We start from the raw sequence: 20,564 nt of genomic DNA on the forward strand, positions 1-20,564 counted from the left end.
TTATTTATTTTGCTTTTTAGAGTCATACTAGCAGCATATAGCATATGGAAGTCCCCAGGCTAGGGGTCGAATCAGAGCTGCAGCTGCTGGCCACAGCCACAGCCATTGCCATAGCAATGCCAGATCCAAGCCACTTCTGTGACCTACACCACAGCTCACAGCAACACTGGATACTTAACCCACTGAGGGAGGCCAGGTATTGAACCTGCATCCTCATGGATACTAGTCAGGTTTGTAACTCACTGAGCCACAATGGGAACTCCTTATCTGGGTTCTTATACCCCAGGCTACACCTCTTCATTGCCTCAAGGCTAAGTACCAGACCACTAGGAACAGGCCCATAAGCAATAAATATGCACAAGGGCTTGGGAAAGTATTCAAATTATCCCATCCAGAGGCCCTGGGAACCTAACCTCACCCTTCTTGTGATAGATAGGCTGCTTGTTGTTTTGTTCACAAGTGCAAACCCTGTCATCCATAGGTCACCCTATGTGGCAGCCTTCTCTTTTTTCGAGGTGTAAGTAACAAAGGGTTCTGCCTATCATCTATTCAAGTGTCTTTGTATCATGTCCTGTCATCAAAAAAATATTTCATTCTCCTAAAACAGGAAGAATCTGTTCCTTGTTTCTCCCTGAGCTTCTGGTGACTTGCTGGAAATCTTTGGTGTTCACTGGCTTATAGAAGCACTGCCTTCATCATGACATGGCATTTTTCTTGTGAACAAGTCCAATTTCCTCTTTTTTTAATGGCACCAATCATTAGATTAGGACCCAAACCACCCCGGTAGGGCCTCATCTTAATTTAATCTGTGATGAACCTATTTTCAAATAACTTCACATTCTGAGGTATTGGGAGTTAGAACATAAACATAGGAATTTTGAGGGGACACAGTTCGACCAATAATCGGAAGTATTTATTGAAATCACACACATGTCTATCCTATTATCCATCAATTTTATTCCTTGGCATATACCCAAGAAAATGAATGCATAGATATACCAGAAGATATGTATAAAACGAAAATGTTATAGAAGCTTTATCTATGTTAATCCCAAAATGGAACAATCTAAATCCACAGAGAAATGGATGAATAAATTATGGTATATTCATAAAAATTTATACACAGCACTAAAACATGAACTATGAAAAGAGTTTCATTTATATAAGTTGAAAAACTGGCAAAGGGTGATAGAATTTAGAGTGGTGTTTATCTCCAAGAAAGGGGTACTGACAGAGAAGGAGCAGGAAGGAAACTCCTTGAATAATGGGAATGGTTTTATCTTGGTCTTGGAGGTGATTACCTGAGTGTATACATGTATAAAGATTCATCAAGCTGTATACTTAGATCTGTGCATTTTACCATAGATAATTTATACTTCCAAAAATGTTAATTCTTAAAAGAAGTACTATAAAATTTATCTCATCAGCTTAGTACTGTGGGAAAACCAATGAATAGTAAGCACTGGCTTTTTTGGTTTATTACTAAGCAAAATTCACAGACATTTCCTGTCAGTGGCTAGTCAGCCCAAAGCATACATAACAGAGATGAAGATAAAGTGAAATGGCAAAGAAAAATGATAAGCAATCTGGTTTAACTGAGAGTAAACAAAAGTGACCAAAAGAGAGAGACTCACTGAGTCAATGATCGATTTACAGTAGATTCGTACTAAAGTAGAAAATCAATCACTCCAAATGAAGACATTGAGGAGGACTTCAACGGAGAAGTTACTGATCTCTTTCATTATCATCCTATCTGGTAAGTCTGATTCTATGACATTTTTAGCAAAAAATAAAGCTACATTTCAATAGTGATTAGAATGTTCTTTATCCGCTCATAGGATGTTTTATGATTTGTTCTAGTAACAATGAGAAATGTGTGCATTATTCAGAGAACATTCTGATTTACTTCATCATAGTGGTGCACTGACTAGCTGACCAATGGAATGCAGAATAATATTGAGGGCCCTAGAATGGAGTAAAACTAAACTTCTTTGACTGTACAAATACATTGTTTTCCTCCAGTTTTTTGTGTTTTTGGGTTTTTTTGTTTGTATTTTTATTTATATCACTTGAATTTTAGTTTTGGGACATTAATATTTACTGATGTGTAATTTTTCTCCTTTGATATTTATAATTTCTAGCTCTGAGGCTAAGGGAAACCCCTAAATTTCTATTTAGGGTTTTGAAATTTTTAGAGGCAAGAAACTTATGGGTACAATTTGTTTCAGAAAATGAGGATCAAGGAAAATAAGAACATATAAATGATAAATAATTAATCTAAGTCAATGATTTCAAGCTCTCACCAGAACTCTTTATACAAATGGAATCTTACTCAAAAGCATAAACAGGTTAAATAAATAAGTGAAGTAAGTCTAATTAGAGCATGCTTGAGTAGCCAGAAACAAATATTTGCATTCTTTCTATATTTTCTTGCAATGATCCCAATGATATTGCACAATATTCTGAGAAACAGACTTCCAAACTTCTATATTATGTCTAGTTAAGAGAGAGAAGACCTAGTTCTTAGGAGAAAGAAAGAGGGGAAACGAGAGCCAAGAAGAGCTGAATGAAATTGGAAGGGATGGAGAAACATTTAGGATGAACTCAAAAGAGAGTGAATACCAGATTCTGACTCATGTAAAGGGCTAGAGAAATATTTAAATGTGGCAGGAAATAGATGACAAAAAAGTGTAGTTGAGGAGAGTTTAAATAAAACCTATTAATGTAGTTGACCTATGACCTGTTCAAAGGAAGAAAACTATAAGATTGCCTCACGTATTTGATAAAATTAAATACCCATTAATTATAAAAAGGTGTGTGTGTGTGCGCGCACTTACATGAGTATTTTGACATTTAATTTTTTAGGGCAGTTTATGTTCACACCAAATGAGAGGAAGATACAGAGATTTCCCCTATACCTCCTAGCCCCACACTTGCATAGTCCCTCCCCCATTATCAGCATCCCCCACCAGAATGTTACATCAGTTATAACTGATGAACCTACAATGATACATAATTATCTCCCAAAGTCTACAGTTTATATAGAGTTCACTTTTGGTGTGGTATGTTCCATGGATTTGAATAAGTGCATAATATATTTATCATTGTAGTATCATATATAGTAGTTTCACTGTCCTTAACATTCTCTGTGGTTTTTTATGTCTGTGTGTGTATTTTCAGAGCTGCACCCCGTATATGGAGGTTCCCACGCTAGGAGTCAAATTGGAGCTGTAGCCACTAGCCTACACCACAGCCACAGCTACATCAGATCTGAGCCACATCCTTGAACTACACCACAGCTCACGGCGATGCTGGATCCTTAACCCACTGAGCAAGGCCAGGGATCGAAACTGCATCCTCATGGATGCTACTCAGATTCGTTTCTGCTGAGCCATGATGGGAACTCCCAACATTCTCTGTGTTTTGCCTATTTCTCCTTCTTTTCCCTCTGAACCCTGGCAACCACTAATCCTTTTAGAGTCTCCACAGTTTTGTGTTTTAAAAAATATCATATCGTTGGAATTGTATGTATGTAGCTTTTTCATACTGGCTTCTTAATATATGTATTTAAGTTTCCTCTATGTCCTTTCGTGGCTTGATAGCTCATTTTTTTAAACATTGAATAATATTCCATTGTCTTGATGTACTAGTTGATTTGACCATTTACCTGCTGAAAGGCATTTTAATTGCTTCCAAGTGTTGTCATTTATAAATAAAGCTGCTATAAATATCTGTATGCAGGTGTCTGTGTGAACATGAGGTTTTACAACTCTACTTGGCAAATACTAAGGAGTGCTTTTGCTGGATTGTATGGCAAAATATGTTTAGTTTTTGAAGAAAGCATCAAACTTTCTTCCAAAGTTGCTGTACCACTTTGCATTCCCACTGGGAATCAATGAGAGTCCATGCTGCTTCACATTCTTGCCAACGTTCAGAATTATTAGTATTCTCTCTCTTTTTTTTTAGGGTCACATCCACAGCATACAGAGGTTCCCAAGCTAGGGGTCGAATCAGAGCTGTAGCTGCCAGCCTACACCACAGCCACAGCAATGCAGGATCTGAGCTACATTAATGACCTACACCACAGCTCACGACAACTCCAGATCCTTAACCCACTGAGTAAGGCCAGGGATTGATGTCCTCACGGATACTAGTTGGTTTCATTAAATGCTGAGCCATGACAGGAACTCCTTAGAATTATTTGTATTCTCAATTTTGGCTATTCCTTGTATTATCACCATCATTCATTTCACTTATATATAAATAAATAATTGAATATATTGTTGCTATTATTTTAAACAAGCTGTTATAAGATCAATTAAGAATAACAAAACTAAAAGTTTTTATTTTACCTTAACTTATTCATTCTCCAGTACTCTTCCTTTATGTGGTTCCAAGTTCTGACCTATATTATTTCCCTTCTCTGAAGAACTCTTTTTTTGGCCACACCTTAACCCACTGCACCAGGCCAGGGATCAAACCTGAGCCATTGCTGAGACAATGCTGGATCCTTAACCCACTGCACCACAGTGGGATCTCCTCTAAGAACTTTTTTTTTTTTTTTTTTTTTTGTCTTTTGCTATTTCTTGGGCCACTCTCGCGGCATATGGAGGTTCCCAGGCTAGGTGTCTGATCAGAGCCGTAGCCACCAGCCTACACCAGAGCCACAGCAACGCAGGATCTGAGCCGCATCTGCAACCTGCACCACAGCTCACGGCAACGCCGGATTGTTAACCCACTGAGCAAGGGCAGGGACCGAACCCATAACCTCATGGTTCCTAGTCGGATTCGTTACCACTGCACCACTACGGGAACTCCTCCTCTAAGAACTTTTAATGTTTCTTGCAAGCCAGGTCTACTGGTAACAGCTCATCCCAATTGTAGTTTGTAGAAGAAAATTCTTATTTCTCCTTTAATTTTGAAGGATAATTTCACAGGGTAAAGAATTCTAGGTTGGTGGGGCTTTTTCCCTATAAGAATTTTAAGTGATTGATTCTATTCTCTTCCTCCCTGCATGGTTTCTGAGCAGAAGTTGGATATAATTCTTATCTTTGTTCCTCTGTAAGTAAGATGTTTTGAATCTCTGGCTTTTTTTAAGGATATTTTAATTTTTGATTTAGTTTGACTATGATATGTCTAGTTATGTTGTTGTTGTTGCTGTCATTGTTTGTTTGTTTGGCATTTGTCCTGATGGTTTTCTCCAAGATTTCTTGAACATTGGTTTGGTTTTGACATTAATTTGAGGGAAATTTACAGTCATTATTATTTCAAATATTTCTTCTTGTTTTTCTTCTCCTTCTGATATTTCCATCACAATGTGTGTTACACATTTTGCATTTGCCCTCCAGTCCTCAGATATCCTGTTCTGATTTTTTTTGTCTTTGTTCTCTTTGCTTTTCAGTTTTGGATATTTCTATTAATATATATCTCTAGGTCAGAGATTCTCACCTCAGTCTAGATCAGAGATTCTTCCTCAGCCATTAATTATTAGTAACCTATTAATAAGCTCATCAATGACATTCTTCATTTCTGTTCCACTGTTTTTTATCTCTAGCATTTTTTTGCTTCTTTGTCAGGACTTCCATTTTTCTGCTTACATTGCCCATCTGTTATTTTGTGTTGTCTACTTTATCCATTAAAGCTCTTAGCATATTAATCATAATTGTCTTAAATTCCCAGTCTGACAATTCTATTATATCTGCTATGTTTGGTTCCAATGATTGTTTAGTTTCTTCGAAACTATATTTTTGACTTTAGTATGTCTCTTGATACCAAGACATGATTACTGGTTCAAAAAAATTTAATTAATTAATTAATTTTTCTAAAAAGGGCTGCACCTATGGCATATGGAAGTTCCTGGGCCAGTGGTCAAATCAGAGCTTCAGCTGCTGGCATACTCCACACCCAAAGCAACACTAGAATTGAGCCACATCTGTGATCTATGCTGCAGCTCATGGCAATGCCAGATTCTTAACCTACTGAGTGAGGCCAGGGATGGACCGGCATCCTCACAGACACTCTATCATGGTTTTAACCTGCTAAGCCACAATGGGAATGCCAAGAACAACTTTAAATAGGACTTCAGTAATGTGATGATAAGATAGAGGGGGGGGCAGTTTATTGTCCTATGATTAGGTGTAAATTTTTCAGTGAGCTGATTATCTGGACTGTGAACTTTACAAATGTTTCTCAGTTTTTGTTCCCACAATTTAGGTTGAAAATGATGGATGGAGTAGGCTAGGGTTGGCTATTTCCCTTCTCTCCTCCACCCTCCACCCCCGTATAAATTAGGCTCTCTCAGTCAGGGTGTTTAAGTGGTTTCTCTTGAGGTCAGACTTTGTTAAAAAGAACAGAGTTATATGATGCATTTCAAAATGGTTCCTTTTTCCCTTCCTGTGACAGAAGCTTGAAGGGATTTTTCTCCAATATTTACTGTGAGAACCTGGTTGAGTTCCTGGAGGTAAAACTCTCAAAAGTGTGAGGGTCCCTCTATGACTGTGTACCTCTGGAGTTTTGAACTCTCATTTGTCCTCTAGCAATTCACCAATTACAGTTCAGGTTTTTCTACTCTGACACCGATTCCTTTGGAGGTTTTCTGCTCTCAAGTATCTGCTTTAACAAATTGTGCTTCTCAGTATATTAGTTATTTCCTGAAAAGAAGTATTTTGCTGAGTTTCCTTTTTTTCTTCATTGAGAGTGGTATATATTAACTAAATAAGAAAAAACACTGAAAAAATGAGATACAATGAGATTCAGAGCACAAGTGGAGGAACTGGATTTTGGTAGTGATGACATATCCAGACAAAACTTTCATTGAAAAAGACCGTGCATCCACATGTTCACTGAAGCACTATTCACAATAGCCAAGACATGGAAACAACCCAAATATCCATTTACAGATGAATGGATTAAGAAGATGTGGTATACATACACAGTGGAATACTACTCAGCCATAAAAAGAACAAACCAATGCCATTTGCAGCAACATGGATGGAACTAGAGATTCTCATACTAAGTGAAGTAAATCAGAAAGAGAAAGACAGATACCATATGATAACACCTTATATGTGGAATCTAAAATATGGCACAGACGAACCTATCTACAGAACAGAAACAGAATCACAGACATGAACAGCAGATTTGTGGTTGTCAAGGGGGAGGAGGAGGGAGTGAGATGGACTGGGAGTTCGGGGTTAATAGATGCAAACTCTTAAAATTAAAATGGATAGACAATGAGGTCCTGCTGTATAGCACAGGGAACTATGTCCAATCACTTGTGATGGAACATGATGAAAGATAATATGAGAAAGAAAGTGTGTATATATGTATGACTGGGTCACTCGGCTGCACAACAGAAATTGACAGAACAATGTAAATCAACTATAATAAATTTTTTTAAGTTTAAAAAAATAAAATCATTTAAAAAATCAAAATGAAGTAACTATGGTTTAAGAAATAAAAGAGGAGCAGAGTGGCCATTCTGGATGTGCTTTCACACACACTCCTGCATCACTGAGAATTTGAACTTTCTGATCTAAATCAAACTCAAGGACACCATCAGCAATTTTCAAAAAAATATGTGCTAGCAGCTGCTAGCTGCAACCTTGTAGTTTCAAAATTCCCTATGCCATTCCCAACTATTTAATTACTTTGAACTCCAAACAATCCTTGTTTAACATCGCCCTTATTTTTTGGCAGTTCCAATCCTAGTTCTTAACAAACAACTTATGTAACCTTGCTTTTTTTTTTTTTTTTCCTTTATAAGCTCCCCCCATTTTGTAGGCCAATATAATACATTTCAAGTATTTTTGGATATGTCTTTTCCTGGCTGCAGTCCTAACAAATTCCAAATAAACACCTTTTTATTTATTTATTTATTTATTTATTTATTTTTTGTCTTTTGTCTTTTGGTTGTTATTGTTGCTATTTCTTGGGCTGCTCCCGCGGCAAATGGAGGTTCCCAGGCTAGGGGTTGAATCAGAGCTGTAGCCACTGGCCTACGCCAGAGCCACAGCAACGCGGGATCCGAGCCGCGTCTGCAACCTACACCACAGCTCACGGCAACGCCGGATCGTTAACCCACTGAGCAAGGGCAGCGACCAAACCCGCAACCTCATGGTTCCTAGTCGGATTCGTTAACCACTGCGCCACGACGGGAACTCCCCAAATAAACACCTTTTTATTTCAATCATATCTCCATTTCTGAAATTTTGGTTAACATTACAAAAGGTGACGTCTTTCATTTTAACAACGAGAATAAAGATAAGATGGCACAGATGCAAGTCATTTATGGATTGGTGGTAGGGAGATGGGGGATTTCTTTCCCAAAGTGTTTGAAGCAAAGTCATAGTTTGAAAGTTAGTTAAGGAAGAAGGGAGAGAAAGATGAGGAACAAGGATAGTGAAACAATCATTACCAAGATTAGGAGAGCAAACATATTACACACAAATGAAATGGCTATACTCTTTACTCCTTGGGTAAAGCACTATTCCAAAACAGGCTGATAAATATGAAGGAAAAGATTTTTCTTCAAAGTAGAAATACCAGTGCATGTTTCTCTTTATTTCAGAATATATAAAATCACAACCAAGAGATTAACATCAGTCGCATTATTAACAATAAATTTTCTTCAATAAAAATGAATTTTTGAGAGTCCTTTATACTCATATTGTTTTTCTCAATCTTTCTAAATTTACTGACACTCATACTATGTCCAAAACATAGTTAACCTTGGTAAATGTACCAAGAGCACTTGAAGAGAATGTATATTCTGCACATTGGGTTACTATTCCATAAATATGTTGTATCAAAGTAATTGATACTATTCATATATTCTGTCTTTAAAATATTTTTGTCTAATTGTTTTATTAATTTCTGAGAGAGGGATGTCAATATCCTTAATTATGACTATGCAATAGTCTATTTCTCTCTTTAATTTAATCAATTTTGCCTCATGTATTTTGAAACTGTTATTTGGTCTATATACATTTATGATAATTAGGTCTTTCTGATGAATTAATCAATTTAATGATATAAATTTTTTTTATTTCTGGTAATGTTCTTTATATTGAAGATTTTATTTGTTATTAATATAGCTCTCTGGCCTTTTCGTCCTTATGTTTGCATAGTTTATATTTTCTCTATCCATTTACTTTCAACTTACATGTATCTCATTGGATAGTTCATTTTTGTAGGCAAAATATGATTGGCTTTTGCTTTTTTTTTCCTTTCTGACAATCTCTACTTTTGTGTCAATATATAAAATAGTTGTTAAGATGATAAAAATTGCACCCATCATTTTACTATTTGTTTTCTGTTTGTCCTCTTTGTTTATTGTCCCTTTTTTGTTCTTTCCTACTTTCTTTTGAGTTAACTAATATATTTAAGGACATCATTTTAACAAAGCTGTTGACTTTTTGGCTAACTACTTTATTTTTTTAGTATTTGAAAAAACATACTATTTTTCCAGTATTTGATCTAAAGGTTAATTCCCCATTCATTTCCCTACAAAATCATCTTTAGGAAACTTCAATTCTACTGCTGTTTAATGGGTTTGTCTATTCTGCATATTATATGAAAATGGAATCATATACGTGGTCTATTGAGACTGTCTTCTTCGCAAAAGACTTTCAAGGTCCACCTATGCTGTAGCATGTAACAGTATGTCACTTTTTATGACCTAATAATATTCCATTGTAAGAATATACCACATTTTATTTACCCAACTCATCAGTTAATAGACATTTGGATTGTTCATAATAGACCTTTTGGCTGTTATGAACAACTCTGCTACAAATGTTTGTGTATAAGCTTTTTTTGTGGATATATGTTTTCAATTCTGGGCATATACCTTGGAGTAGAATTGCTGAGTCATATGGTAACTCTACTTTTTTTGAGGAACTGACTATTTTCCAAAGTGATTGCATCATTTTAATTTTCCACTAGCAATTTGTGAGTGTTTAGATTTCTACATATCCTGACCAAAAGTTGATATAATCTACCTCTCTGATTATAGATAGTTCAGTGAAAATGACATGACATCTTATTATGGTTTTTATTTGTATTTTCCAGATGCCTAGCAATGTTAAAGATCCCTTCATGTGTTTATGTTCTCCTCTGGAGAACTATCTATTCAGATAGTTTGTTTTTGGATCCAATTTTAAATTGAGTTATTTATTTTTACATTATTTGCATTTAATTGCTCTTTATGTATTTCAGATACACGTCTCTAATCAAGTATGTGATTTACAAATATTTTCACCCATTCTGTGAGTTGACTTCTCACTTTCTTAACAGTATCCTTTGAAGCACAAGATGTCCTTTATTCTGATGTACAATTTATCCATCTTTTTCTTTTGTCACTCGTGCTTTTGTGAATTGTGTTGAAGACAACTTTATCTAATTCAAAGTCAAAGACTTTTTTTTTTCCTACAAAGAGTCTTATGATTTTAGCTCTTACATTTAAGTCTATGATTGTTTTCATTTTTTGGCTTTTTAGGGCCACACGTGTGGCATATGGAAGTTCCCAGGGTAAGGGTAAAATCAGAGCTATAGCTGCTGGCCTACATCACAGCCACAGCAACACCAGATCCTTAACACACTGAGCAAGGCCAGGGGTCAAACCCGTGCCCTCATGGATAATAGTTGGATTCATTACCACTGAGCCATGATGGGAACTCCTAGGTCTATGATTAATTTTGAGTTAACTTTTGTATACGGTATTAATATAGTAATTGTTCTTAGTATTCCCTTAACAATTCTTTTTTTTCCTGCAGTCAATAGTGATATCCCTTCTGTGAACTTCTTGTATCTGTAAATCATTAAATTTGGAAGAATTTTTGTTATTATTTTATCAAATATTCTTTTCTGCCTTGTTCTTTATGCCCCTCTACCACTTTTATTCTTTTGCATGCGGATATCACATTGCTTCAGTACCATTTATTGAAAAAACTATTTTTCCCCCATTTAATGATCTTGACTCCTTTGTTGATAATCAGTTGACCATCAGTTGACCATAGACATATTGGTTTATGTCTAGACTTCAGTTCTATTCTATTGCTTTATATGTTTATCCTTATGTCAATACCATAATGCCCTAATACCTGTAGTAAGTTTTTAAATAAGCAAATGTGAGTCCTTAAATTTTGTCCTTTTAAAAGACTGTTTTGACTCTTCAGGGTCTCTTGCATTTCCATATTAGTTCAGAATCTACTTGTAATTTTTTGCAAAAAAAAAGCCAGCTGGGATTTTGATAGAGATTATGTCTAATCTGTAGGTTAATCTGGGGAATGTCAGCATTTTAACAATATTAAGTCTTCAGATTCTTGAACACATCGCTTCTCGGCCTTTTGGCTAAGATCAAGTGCAGATTCTTGAACATGAATACTGTACCATTTAATTTCTCTTAATGATGGTTTTTATTTTCAGAATAAATGTTTTGCACTTTTCTTTACAATTTTTTCCCTATGTATTTTAGTCTTTTTTGATGCTATGGTAAATGGAATTGTTCTTTAATTTTTATTTTTGGATTTTTTTCTTACTGCAAGCATATACAAACATGATTTTTGCACATTAACCTTATATCCTGCAAACTTACTAAAACTGTTTTTTAGTTTAAATGCTTTTTAATGGATTCATTAGGATTTTCTCTGTACAAGATCACATCATCTTCAAAGAGAAAAAGTTTTGCTTCTTTACACTCACTACTACCATTTTATTTCTTTTTCTTGCCTTATTGCTCTGTATGGAACTTACAAATAATACTAAATAGAAATGGTAAGAGCAGACATCTTTTTCTTGATTCTGATTTTAATATAAAAGTTGCCACCCTTTGATTATTAGGACTAATGTTATATATTGGTTTACATAGATATCTCAGTAGATTGAGTTCACTTCTATCCTTAGTCTGTGGAGTGTTTTTATTATGAAAGGGTGTTGTCAAAGACTTTTTCTGCATCAACTGAAATAGTCATGTAGTATGGATTTTGTCTTTTATTGTATTTATGTGTTGTATTACATTGTTTGATTTTTACATGTTCAACTATCCTTACATTCCTGGGATAAATCCCACTTGGTCATGGTGTATAATCCTTTTATAAAAAAAATTATTTTACTGAAGTGTAATTGACTTATAATGTTAATTTCTGCTGTACAGCAAAGTGATTCATTTAGACATATACAGCATATAATCCTTTTAATATGCTACTGGATTCAATTTGTTAATAATCTGTTGAAGATTTTTGTATCATACTTATAAGGGATATTGGTCTTTTTGCATCATACTTATAAGGGATATTGGTCTTCAATTTTCTTGCATTGTCTTTGGCTGGCTTTGGTATCAGGGTAATGCTGGCCTTATAGAATAAACTGCTAAGTTATCCCTCCTCTTCTATTTTTTGGAAAAATTTGAGAAGATTTAAGGTTAAGGCTTTGGTAGAATTCACAAGTGAAATCATCTGCACCTGGGCTTATCTTGGTGCGAATCTTTAAAATGACTAATTCAATGTCTTTACTGGTTATAGGTCTATTCAGATTTACTATTTTTTCTTGAGTAAGTTTTTAATCTAACTTGTTGCCCTGTAATTGTTCTTAGTATTCCCTTACAATTCTCTTTTTTTTCCTGCAGTCAATAGTGATATTCCTTCTGTGAGCTTCTTGAATCTGTAAATCATTAAATTTGGAAGAATTTTTGTTATTATTTTATCAAATATTCTTTTCCGCCTTGTTCTTTATGCCCCTCTACCCCTGGTACTCTAATATACGTATGCTAAACATTTTTTACATTGTCCTACAAGCTGCTGAGGCTCTGGTTATTTATTTTTAATCTGTTCCCTTTGTTATTGACTGGAGGATTTTTATTTACCTGTGTTTAATCTGGGTGGCTCTTTTAATAACTTCATTCAGCTAAATTAAGTTCATTCGGTGAATTTTAATTGCTGATTTAGTATTTTTTAATTCTATAATTTCAGTTTGTTTTAAAAAGATTGTTTTATATCTCTGAGTGATATCCTAATGTTTTATTTAGTACTTTCATCTATTTCTTTAGGTACTTGAGCATAATTAAGATGAATGGATGGATGAATGGATAAAGAATATGTGATACACACACACACATGCACACATATGCATACAATGGAATATTACTCGGGCACTAAAAAGGAATGAAATCTTGCTATTTGCAACAATATGGATGGACCTAGAGGGTATTATGCTAAGTGAAATAAGTCAGACAGAGAAAGATAAATAACATATGACTTTACTTATATGTGAAATGTGAAAAACAAAATAAATAAACAAATATTTAATAGAAACAGACTCATAAATACAGGGAACTCATGGTTACCAGAAAGGAAGGGGCAGGGGGTATACAAGACAGGTAAAAGGGATTAATAAGTATATACTCATAATTATAAAATAAATACATCATAGGGATGTAATGCATAGCATAGGGGACATAGTCAATTATATTTTAATAACTTATATGGTGACAGATGATAACTAGACTCAATGGTGAACACTTCATAATGTAGAAAAATATTGAATCATATTATATACATGAAAGTAATACAATATTTTAAGTCAACTATATTTTAATTTTAAAAATTCTTTAGGAGTTCCCGTTGTGGCGCAGTGGTTAACGAATCCGACTAGGAACCATGAGGTTCTGGGTTCGGTCCCTGCCCTTGCTCAGTGGGTTAACGATCCGGCGTTGCCGTGAGCTGTGGTGTAGGTCGCAGATGTGGCTCAGATCCCGCATTGCTGTGGCTCTGGTGTAGGCCAGTGGGAGCGGCCCAAAGAAATGGCAAAAAGACAAAAAAAAAAAAAAAAAAAAAAGTTTAAACTGACTTTAAAAAATTAAAAAAAAAATTCTTTAATACTTTGCTAATTCTCACATTTAGATTATTTCAAGGACAGTCCCCATTGTCCTTTCTTTTAAGATTATAAATTTTATCTTGAACATTGTGAATGAGAGAGATTCTAGTTCTGTTACAGTTCTCTGTATTGATTGATTAATTATTATTAATTAATTATTTTCTCAGTTAACTTGGATTGACATAAATTGCAAGCTGTTTCTTCACTGCACTGAGCAGAAACTTAAATTTCAGATCACTTTTAGTCTTCAGCTTAGCTACTTGGATTCTGCCCTACACATACTTAGATTAGAAGTCAGCCAGAGATTTGGGCAGAGGTCTTAAACAAAATTGGGGACTTTCTCTATTTGGTTTTGCCTTTTCCAAAATTTACCATCATAATTTCCAGTGGTTTATATTTTCCCAAACTTTGTCTGGTGGTTCTTCACATCAGTAAGATTGAAGGTTTTCTATGAGAGTTTAACTGTATCACTTGGTATCAACTTGGGCCTGCCCTCAGGCCAAAGGTTTTTTTTTTTTTTTTTTTTTTTTTTTTTGGTCTTTTGTCTTTTTGTTGTTGTTGTTGTTATTGCTATCTCTTGGGCCGCTTCCGTGGCATATGGAGGTTCCCAGGCTAGGGGCTGAATTGGAGCTGTAGCTACCGGCCTACGCCAGAGCCACAGCAACGCGGGATCCGAGCCGCGTCTGCAACCTACACCACAGCTCACGGCAACGCCGGATCCTTAACCCACTGAGCAAGGGCAGGGACCGAACCCGCGACCTCATGGTTCCTAGTCGGATTCGTTAACCACTGCGCCACGACGGGAACTCCCCAAAGGTTTTAAAAATAAGAAATTCACTCAGTGTCATTCCCTTTTTCCAGTTGTTCACTCCTGTTCTCTATATGCATGTTCTTGATTGCTCTCCAGTACTTTCAGATAATAGTTATTCATATTTTGTCCAGAAGTTACAGTTGGTAAATAGAAGAGTTTGTTCTTTAACAGTTACTTGGCCATATTGAAAAAAAAAGCAGAACTCTGGATAATCATTTCAATCTAAGAAATCTTGTTGCTCTGTATTTGAATTTTAACTGAAATTGCTTTATCTTAGAGGAACAGGGAAATACAGTCTTTGGGAAAATAATTTTCCTTATAGAAATATAGTGACATTTTAAAGAATGTGATCATTTACATCAGTAGGAGAGACTCAGAGAAGTTGTGTTATCTTCTCACTCTGTTTTATGGTTTAAATTTTATATGTTATTTTATCATTTATTACCCAAAATGTTTTTTATATCTTGGAGTGATGTCAATGATCCACATTCTGAAGTTCTTCTGCCTTTTTCTCATCCTCCATGTTTTTGTTTGTCAGTGTGGTTTTCCAGGTAGGATAAGTAGAGAATCAATGGATGTATTAATGTTGTGTTCTTCTTATCTGTCTAGTTTTTTTTTTTTTTTTAAGAAAGCATATTTTTCCTGTCTTAAAATTTTTTTCCTCTTTGATTTCTTTAACACATTTATTTTATAACCTATATTCAAGAATTCCAATATCCTAATATCTGATTCATTTAGTAACTTTCATATCTGAAGTTTTGACTCTTATTCTTTAGGAATCAGAGAGGACAGCCAATGAAGGGTATATTATTTCATTTTATGGCTGCTTGTTTCTTCCTCTGTTTTTATAATTTTGGAATGTGAGCTTATGGTTATGTGGATTTGAGTCTGAGAACCAGTTTGAGTAGAGAAACTTGGTGAAGGATTATGATTTTTCCATTATGATATATACCTGAGCCTTCACTCACTGCTATGGATTGAATAGGTACTCCACAAATTTATATGTTGAAACCCTAATATCCAGTGTGATAACAGCTGGAGATGGATCCTTTGGGAAGTAATTAGATTATGAAGGGGGAGTCCCCATGATGGGACTAGTACCCTTATTAGAAGAGATACAAGAAAATTTGCTTTGTTCTCTCTCCCTCTGCCCCTCCCAGGTGAGGATACAGTAAGAAGGCAGTTGCCTATAAGCCAGGAGGTGGGCTTTCATAAGACACCACATCTGTAGGTACCCTGACCTTAGGATTTTCAGCTTCCAGAACTGTGAGAAATAAATTACTGTTTAAACTACACAGTCCATGGCAGTTTTGTTGCAGCAGACAAAACTAAGATTCTCACTCTTGTTTTGGCTATATAGTGAAAACCATATATATTCTTTGGCTGATCTCTCTTGTCCCTTAGAATACCAAGGTTTATTTAGCTTTTTCCACAAATCCTTAGTTTCTCTTAGTGTCTCTTAGTTTCCATTCTGGCTCTACTACTGTTTCTGATAATTGTATCTATCTTGCCTTTGACTGTTAAGTGCTGTCATCTTTTCTTGGTAATGCAGAATCCTATCATCTCCACTGTCATTATGAAGCCCACTTCCATAACAACTTCTCTTACTCTCTATTCTGGCCTACAAAAGATCCCACCATTGAGCTTCTCAATGATGCCAATACTCTCTTCCCACCCTATCCTTTATTATTGAACTTCTTACTGTTTTCGTCAAGGAAGTATCTTCTGGAATCTCTGGAGACTACAGCAGCTTATGAGTTCTAGAAAAATGATTACCATGGATAAGAATGCAAGACCCAATTTTTACACTGTCTATGAGAAATGCACTGTAAACATAGACAGAAAAGTATTAGAAGTAAACAGATTGGGGGAAAATATACCATGATAACACTAATAAAAGAAAGCTGGAGTGCCTAAATTAATATCAGATAAAGTAGATTTCAGACCAAAAAGAAAATATTATCAGAGATAACAGAAGACATTTCATAATAAAAAAGTAAGTTCATCAAGAGGAGGCCAAATTATCAATATTCTCAAACAAGATAACTAAAATGGGAATCACTGAGATGGCAACAACTTAAGAGTTCAAAGCATGAAATCATTTTCTTTGTCACTAAAATTCATAATTTCTAATGGGCACTTGAAGTAAAATCCAAAGGATAGAAGAAAGTCCTTTTGAAAGGAATCAAGGTTCATTTCTTTGAACTTTCCATTGATAACAGTCTATACCTTCAAAATAGGGAGCATGATGGGTGGCAGCCAAAACATAAAAAGAATCGATGATAAAGGAGAAATCTGTTCAACCAGGACCAGAGGATTCTAGGTTTGTGAAACACTTTCTTCTATAAACAACAGATCTCAGGGCTACCGAGGTCAAGATGCCCTTAAGAAAAGGTCCTCACAGGCACGAGTAACATTTTGTCTGTCATGGATGGTATCTTCTGATCAGCTGATTAGACAGCTCTCTTTTAGCTGGAAACTGGTAGGAGCCATTAGAGTTTTCTTATTCATCAGAATTGTATTGGGTACTCTATACTTGGCACACTTCAGGTAACGTAAGATAAGGTAAGGAAAGGGAGGAGAGAAGGAAGGAAAGAGAATTACAACTTATGTTATAATAGGGAATTTATTTAGTTTGGGGGAGAACTTGGGGTTGTCAGTGGAGATTCAGTTTATTTTTAAAAGGGAAAGTAAACAGAAGAAAATGGAATACTTGATAGATGTTTATTTTTAATCGTGGTAGATGCAAGAAATTAGAATGAACAAATAACTATGCTTTAAATCAAGAGTCAGCAAATTATAGACCATGGCCAAAATCCAGCCAGGCACACATTTTTTGGATAAAATTTTGTTGAAACAAAGTCATGCACATTTGCTTATGTATTATACGTGGTTGCTTTCTTGCTGCATTAATAGAGTTGAATACTTGCAAAAGAGACCATATGGACTACAAAGCTTCAAATGTTTATTTACTCTTTGGTCCTTTGGCAAAGCTATACTGTGTGCTATGATAGAGCTTTAGAGTCTAGAACATTGAAGACACAACTTGATCTCAGTAATCCTTCCAAGGTCAGCTCTGACTTCTTATCTCTTTCTGGAATAAATTCTTGAGCCTAATATTGGCTAAATTTAACAGTTAGAATCTCATTCCTTGCTTTCCTTCCAGCCCAAGGCAATAACATTTAGCTACCTAGAAAAGCCAAATTATTATAGAGGCCTGTTCACTGCTCATTTCTAAGACCTGTATTGAATTTGTTTATTTTTTAATGTGGTAAAATTGGGTGGATACTTAGAATGGGAAGCAAGAAGTAAATTTTTATAAGCAGAGGGCACATAAATAGTTACTGAATGGTAGTTTTATAAACCCAGAGGAGGGACTTTTTAGGCCCTTAAATCCTAAGAAGAATTTTTTAAATCATTGCGTTTTTTTAATATCGCAGACAGGTTTTTCAGACACCAAATTTGAAGTAGATTAGGACTATTTTGATTATCAGAAACTCTATGAAACTCAAGGGAAAGAATGCAAGTAGGTCTCAGGGACTACCGAATTGGGAAGTTGAGCTAGATGATGTCTGCCATCTCTTTATTCCGCTTCATTCTTCCCAAGGTAGGTATATTAGGGTTCTTCAGAGAAACAGAACAGGATGTATGTGTGTGTTGGACATACATTCTGTAGAGAAAGATACAGAGAGAGAGATAGTAAGACAAAGACAGAGAGACTGATTTACTTTAAGGAATTGGATCGAGTAATTGTAGAGGTTTAGTCAAGTCCAAAATCTCCAGGGTAGACCAGCAGGCTGATGAGTTGCAGTTTGAAGGCAGTCTGCTGGCAGTCCCAGGAGGTCAGTCTTTTTTTATTAAAATCTTCAACTTATTGGATGAGGCCCACCCACATTATGGAGGATAATTTGCTTTACACAAGGTCTACTGACTTAATTGTTAATCTCATCTAAAAATACATTCCCAGAAAAACCTAAAATAATGTTTGACTAAATATCTGGGTACAATGATCTAGCCAAGCTGACCCATAAAATTAACTATCACAGTAAGAAAAATGGAAAAGGAAGAGAGATGAGCTATACTTCTCTGTTCTAGTCCCAAAATTCTTGACAAAAATATTATGATTTGCCAATATGAGGTGCCCACCACTGGGCCAAACAATTTTAATCAGGGGGTGGTATCTGGAAAGAGGACTATAATTAGCTCAACTTGTGTGAGATACCCATGAAGGACAAATCCATTATGGCTAGGGAAGGGGTAAAGCTGCATAATATAGCTTTCCAGTATAAAAGGAGGTTATCCCTTAAATGAGGAATCACTGATTATTAGTTTATAAATGTATTTTCAAAAATGTCAGTGTGTGTTCCCATGTCATGATGGAACAACTTTTCATTTCTGTTTTACAAGGATTTTTGTTAATAGTTAATTGACTATTATGTTGTATTTAAGTTTTTGTTGGGAAATAATGGCTTCCATTTCATAAGTATCTAAATTGATTTCATTTACTTTTCTCTGAATATTTTATAGCTTCAACAATTACTTCATCTACAGACAGAAAGCAGAGCACTGTAATATCTCCTGAAGAAGGTAATATGCTTTTTTTGAGGCTAGTACTGAAGAAACATAGTTGGTAAGTTTGGACCAAGTGCCAGCTTGTGCCCAGCTGAAGAATGAGGGATCCTGAATGACTCACCCATTCTTCCCTAAAGCAGTTCAATTCTACTGGAAGATTAAAGAGCTTTCTCTATGAGGCACTGTCCTGGGCTTTATGCAGAACATGAAGGTGAGCAAAATGAGCAAGACTGCCAGAGAGCCCCCAGGGAGCCCAGTTTTGTGGGGGAACCCAGATAGGAACACAGCAGAGGAGATAAGCACTCACATCAAGAGAACCAGGAGTGTAGAGAGGGAGTGTTAAGCACCAAGGCTTAGAAAATGCTTCACAAAGGATGCAGCATGTGAATTGTGTCTTAAAGGAAGTGAGTGTTTTAATAGAAAAAGAGTATTATGTAGGACACCCTAGAGAGTAAAAACAGGGTGAAAAAATGACATCAAAATGGATTTGTGCTTGGTTTTTTTCTTCTGGAGTATGGGGGCAGTGTAGGGGATAAAATTGCAAAGTGAATCAATGTGAAATAGAGGGCCTTCAAAGCCAATACAACCACATTCAAATGTCTTATTCTGGCAGTGAGAGGCCTCTAGAAGGTTTTAGAGTTGAGAGAATCACATGTGTTGTAGAATGATGTACTGGCTGCAGTGTAAGGTATGAACTGAAAGGAAAAGAGCTCTGGGTCAGAGATAGAAGTTAGGAGGCTTTTGCAGCAATTCAGTGCATGATAATGGGGACTTAATCTAGGGTATGGTAGTGAAAAAAAGAAAGGAAATGTCCCAATTTACATTCCCACCAACAGTGTAAGCGGGTACCTTTTTCTCCATACCCTCTCCAGCATTCATTATTTGTTGACTTGTTAATGATGGCCGTTCTGACTGGTGTGAGGTGGTACCTCACTGTTGTTTCGATTTGCACTTCTCTAATAATTAGTGATATTGAGCATTTTTTCATATGCCTGTTGGCCATCTGTTTGTCTTCTTTGGAGAAGGTCTTTTGCCCATTTTTCATTCAGGCTTTTTGCTCTTTTGTTATTGAGTTGCATGAGTTGTTTATATATTTCTTCTGTACTATGGAAAACAGTATGGAGGTACCTCAGAAACTAAATATAGAGCTACCATATGATCCAGCAATTCCACTGCCAGGCATACGTCCAGATAAAACTTTCACTGAAAAAAGACAACTGCACTCCTATGTTCATAGCAGCACTATTCACAGTAGCCAAGACATGGAAACAACCTAAATGTCCATTGACAGATGAACAGATTAAGAAGA

General features: G+C 35.7%; 1 protein-coding gene across 11 annotated transcripts in view; it reads left to right on the forward strand.

Annotated features, from left to right (window-relative positions):
• Window positions 1,501-20,564, forward strand: part of CD200R1L (CD200 receptor 1-like) — a 45,805-nt gene continuing 26,741 nt past the window's right edge. For 6 of the 11 annotated variants that reach the window (XR_002337482.1, XR_002337483.1, XR_002337484.1 and 3 more), the window contains exons 1-2: window positions 1,501-1,756; window positions 19,211-19,270. Coding sequence is in view for 4 of the 11 variants with exons in the window: in XM_021068426.1 (XP_020924085.1) it covers window positions 1,693-1,756; window positions 19,211-19,270 (124 nt within the window). In the remaining 7 variants the exon portion in view is untranslated. 11 annotated transcript variants of the gene reach the window in all.

Source organism: Sus scrofa, chromosome 13, assembly GCF_000003025.6.
Source record: "Sus scrofa isolate TJ Tabasco breed Duroc chromosome 13, Sscrofa11.1, whole genome shotgun sequence".
NCBI lineage: Eukaryota > Metazoa > Chordata > Mammalia > Artiodactyla > Suidae > Sus > Sus scrofa.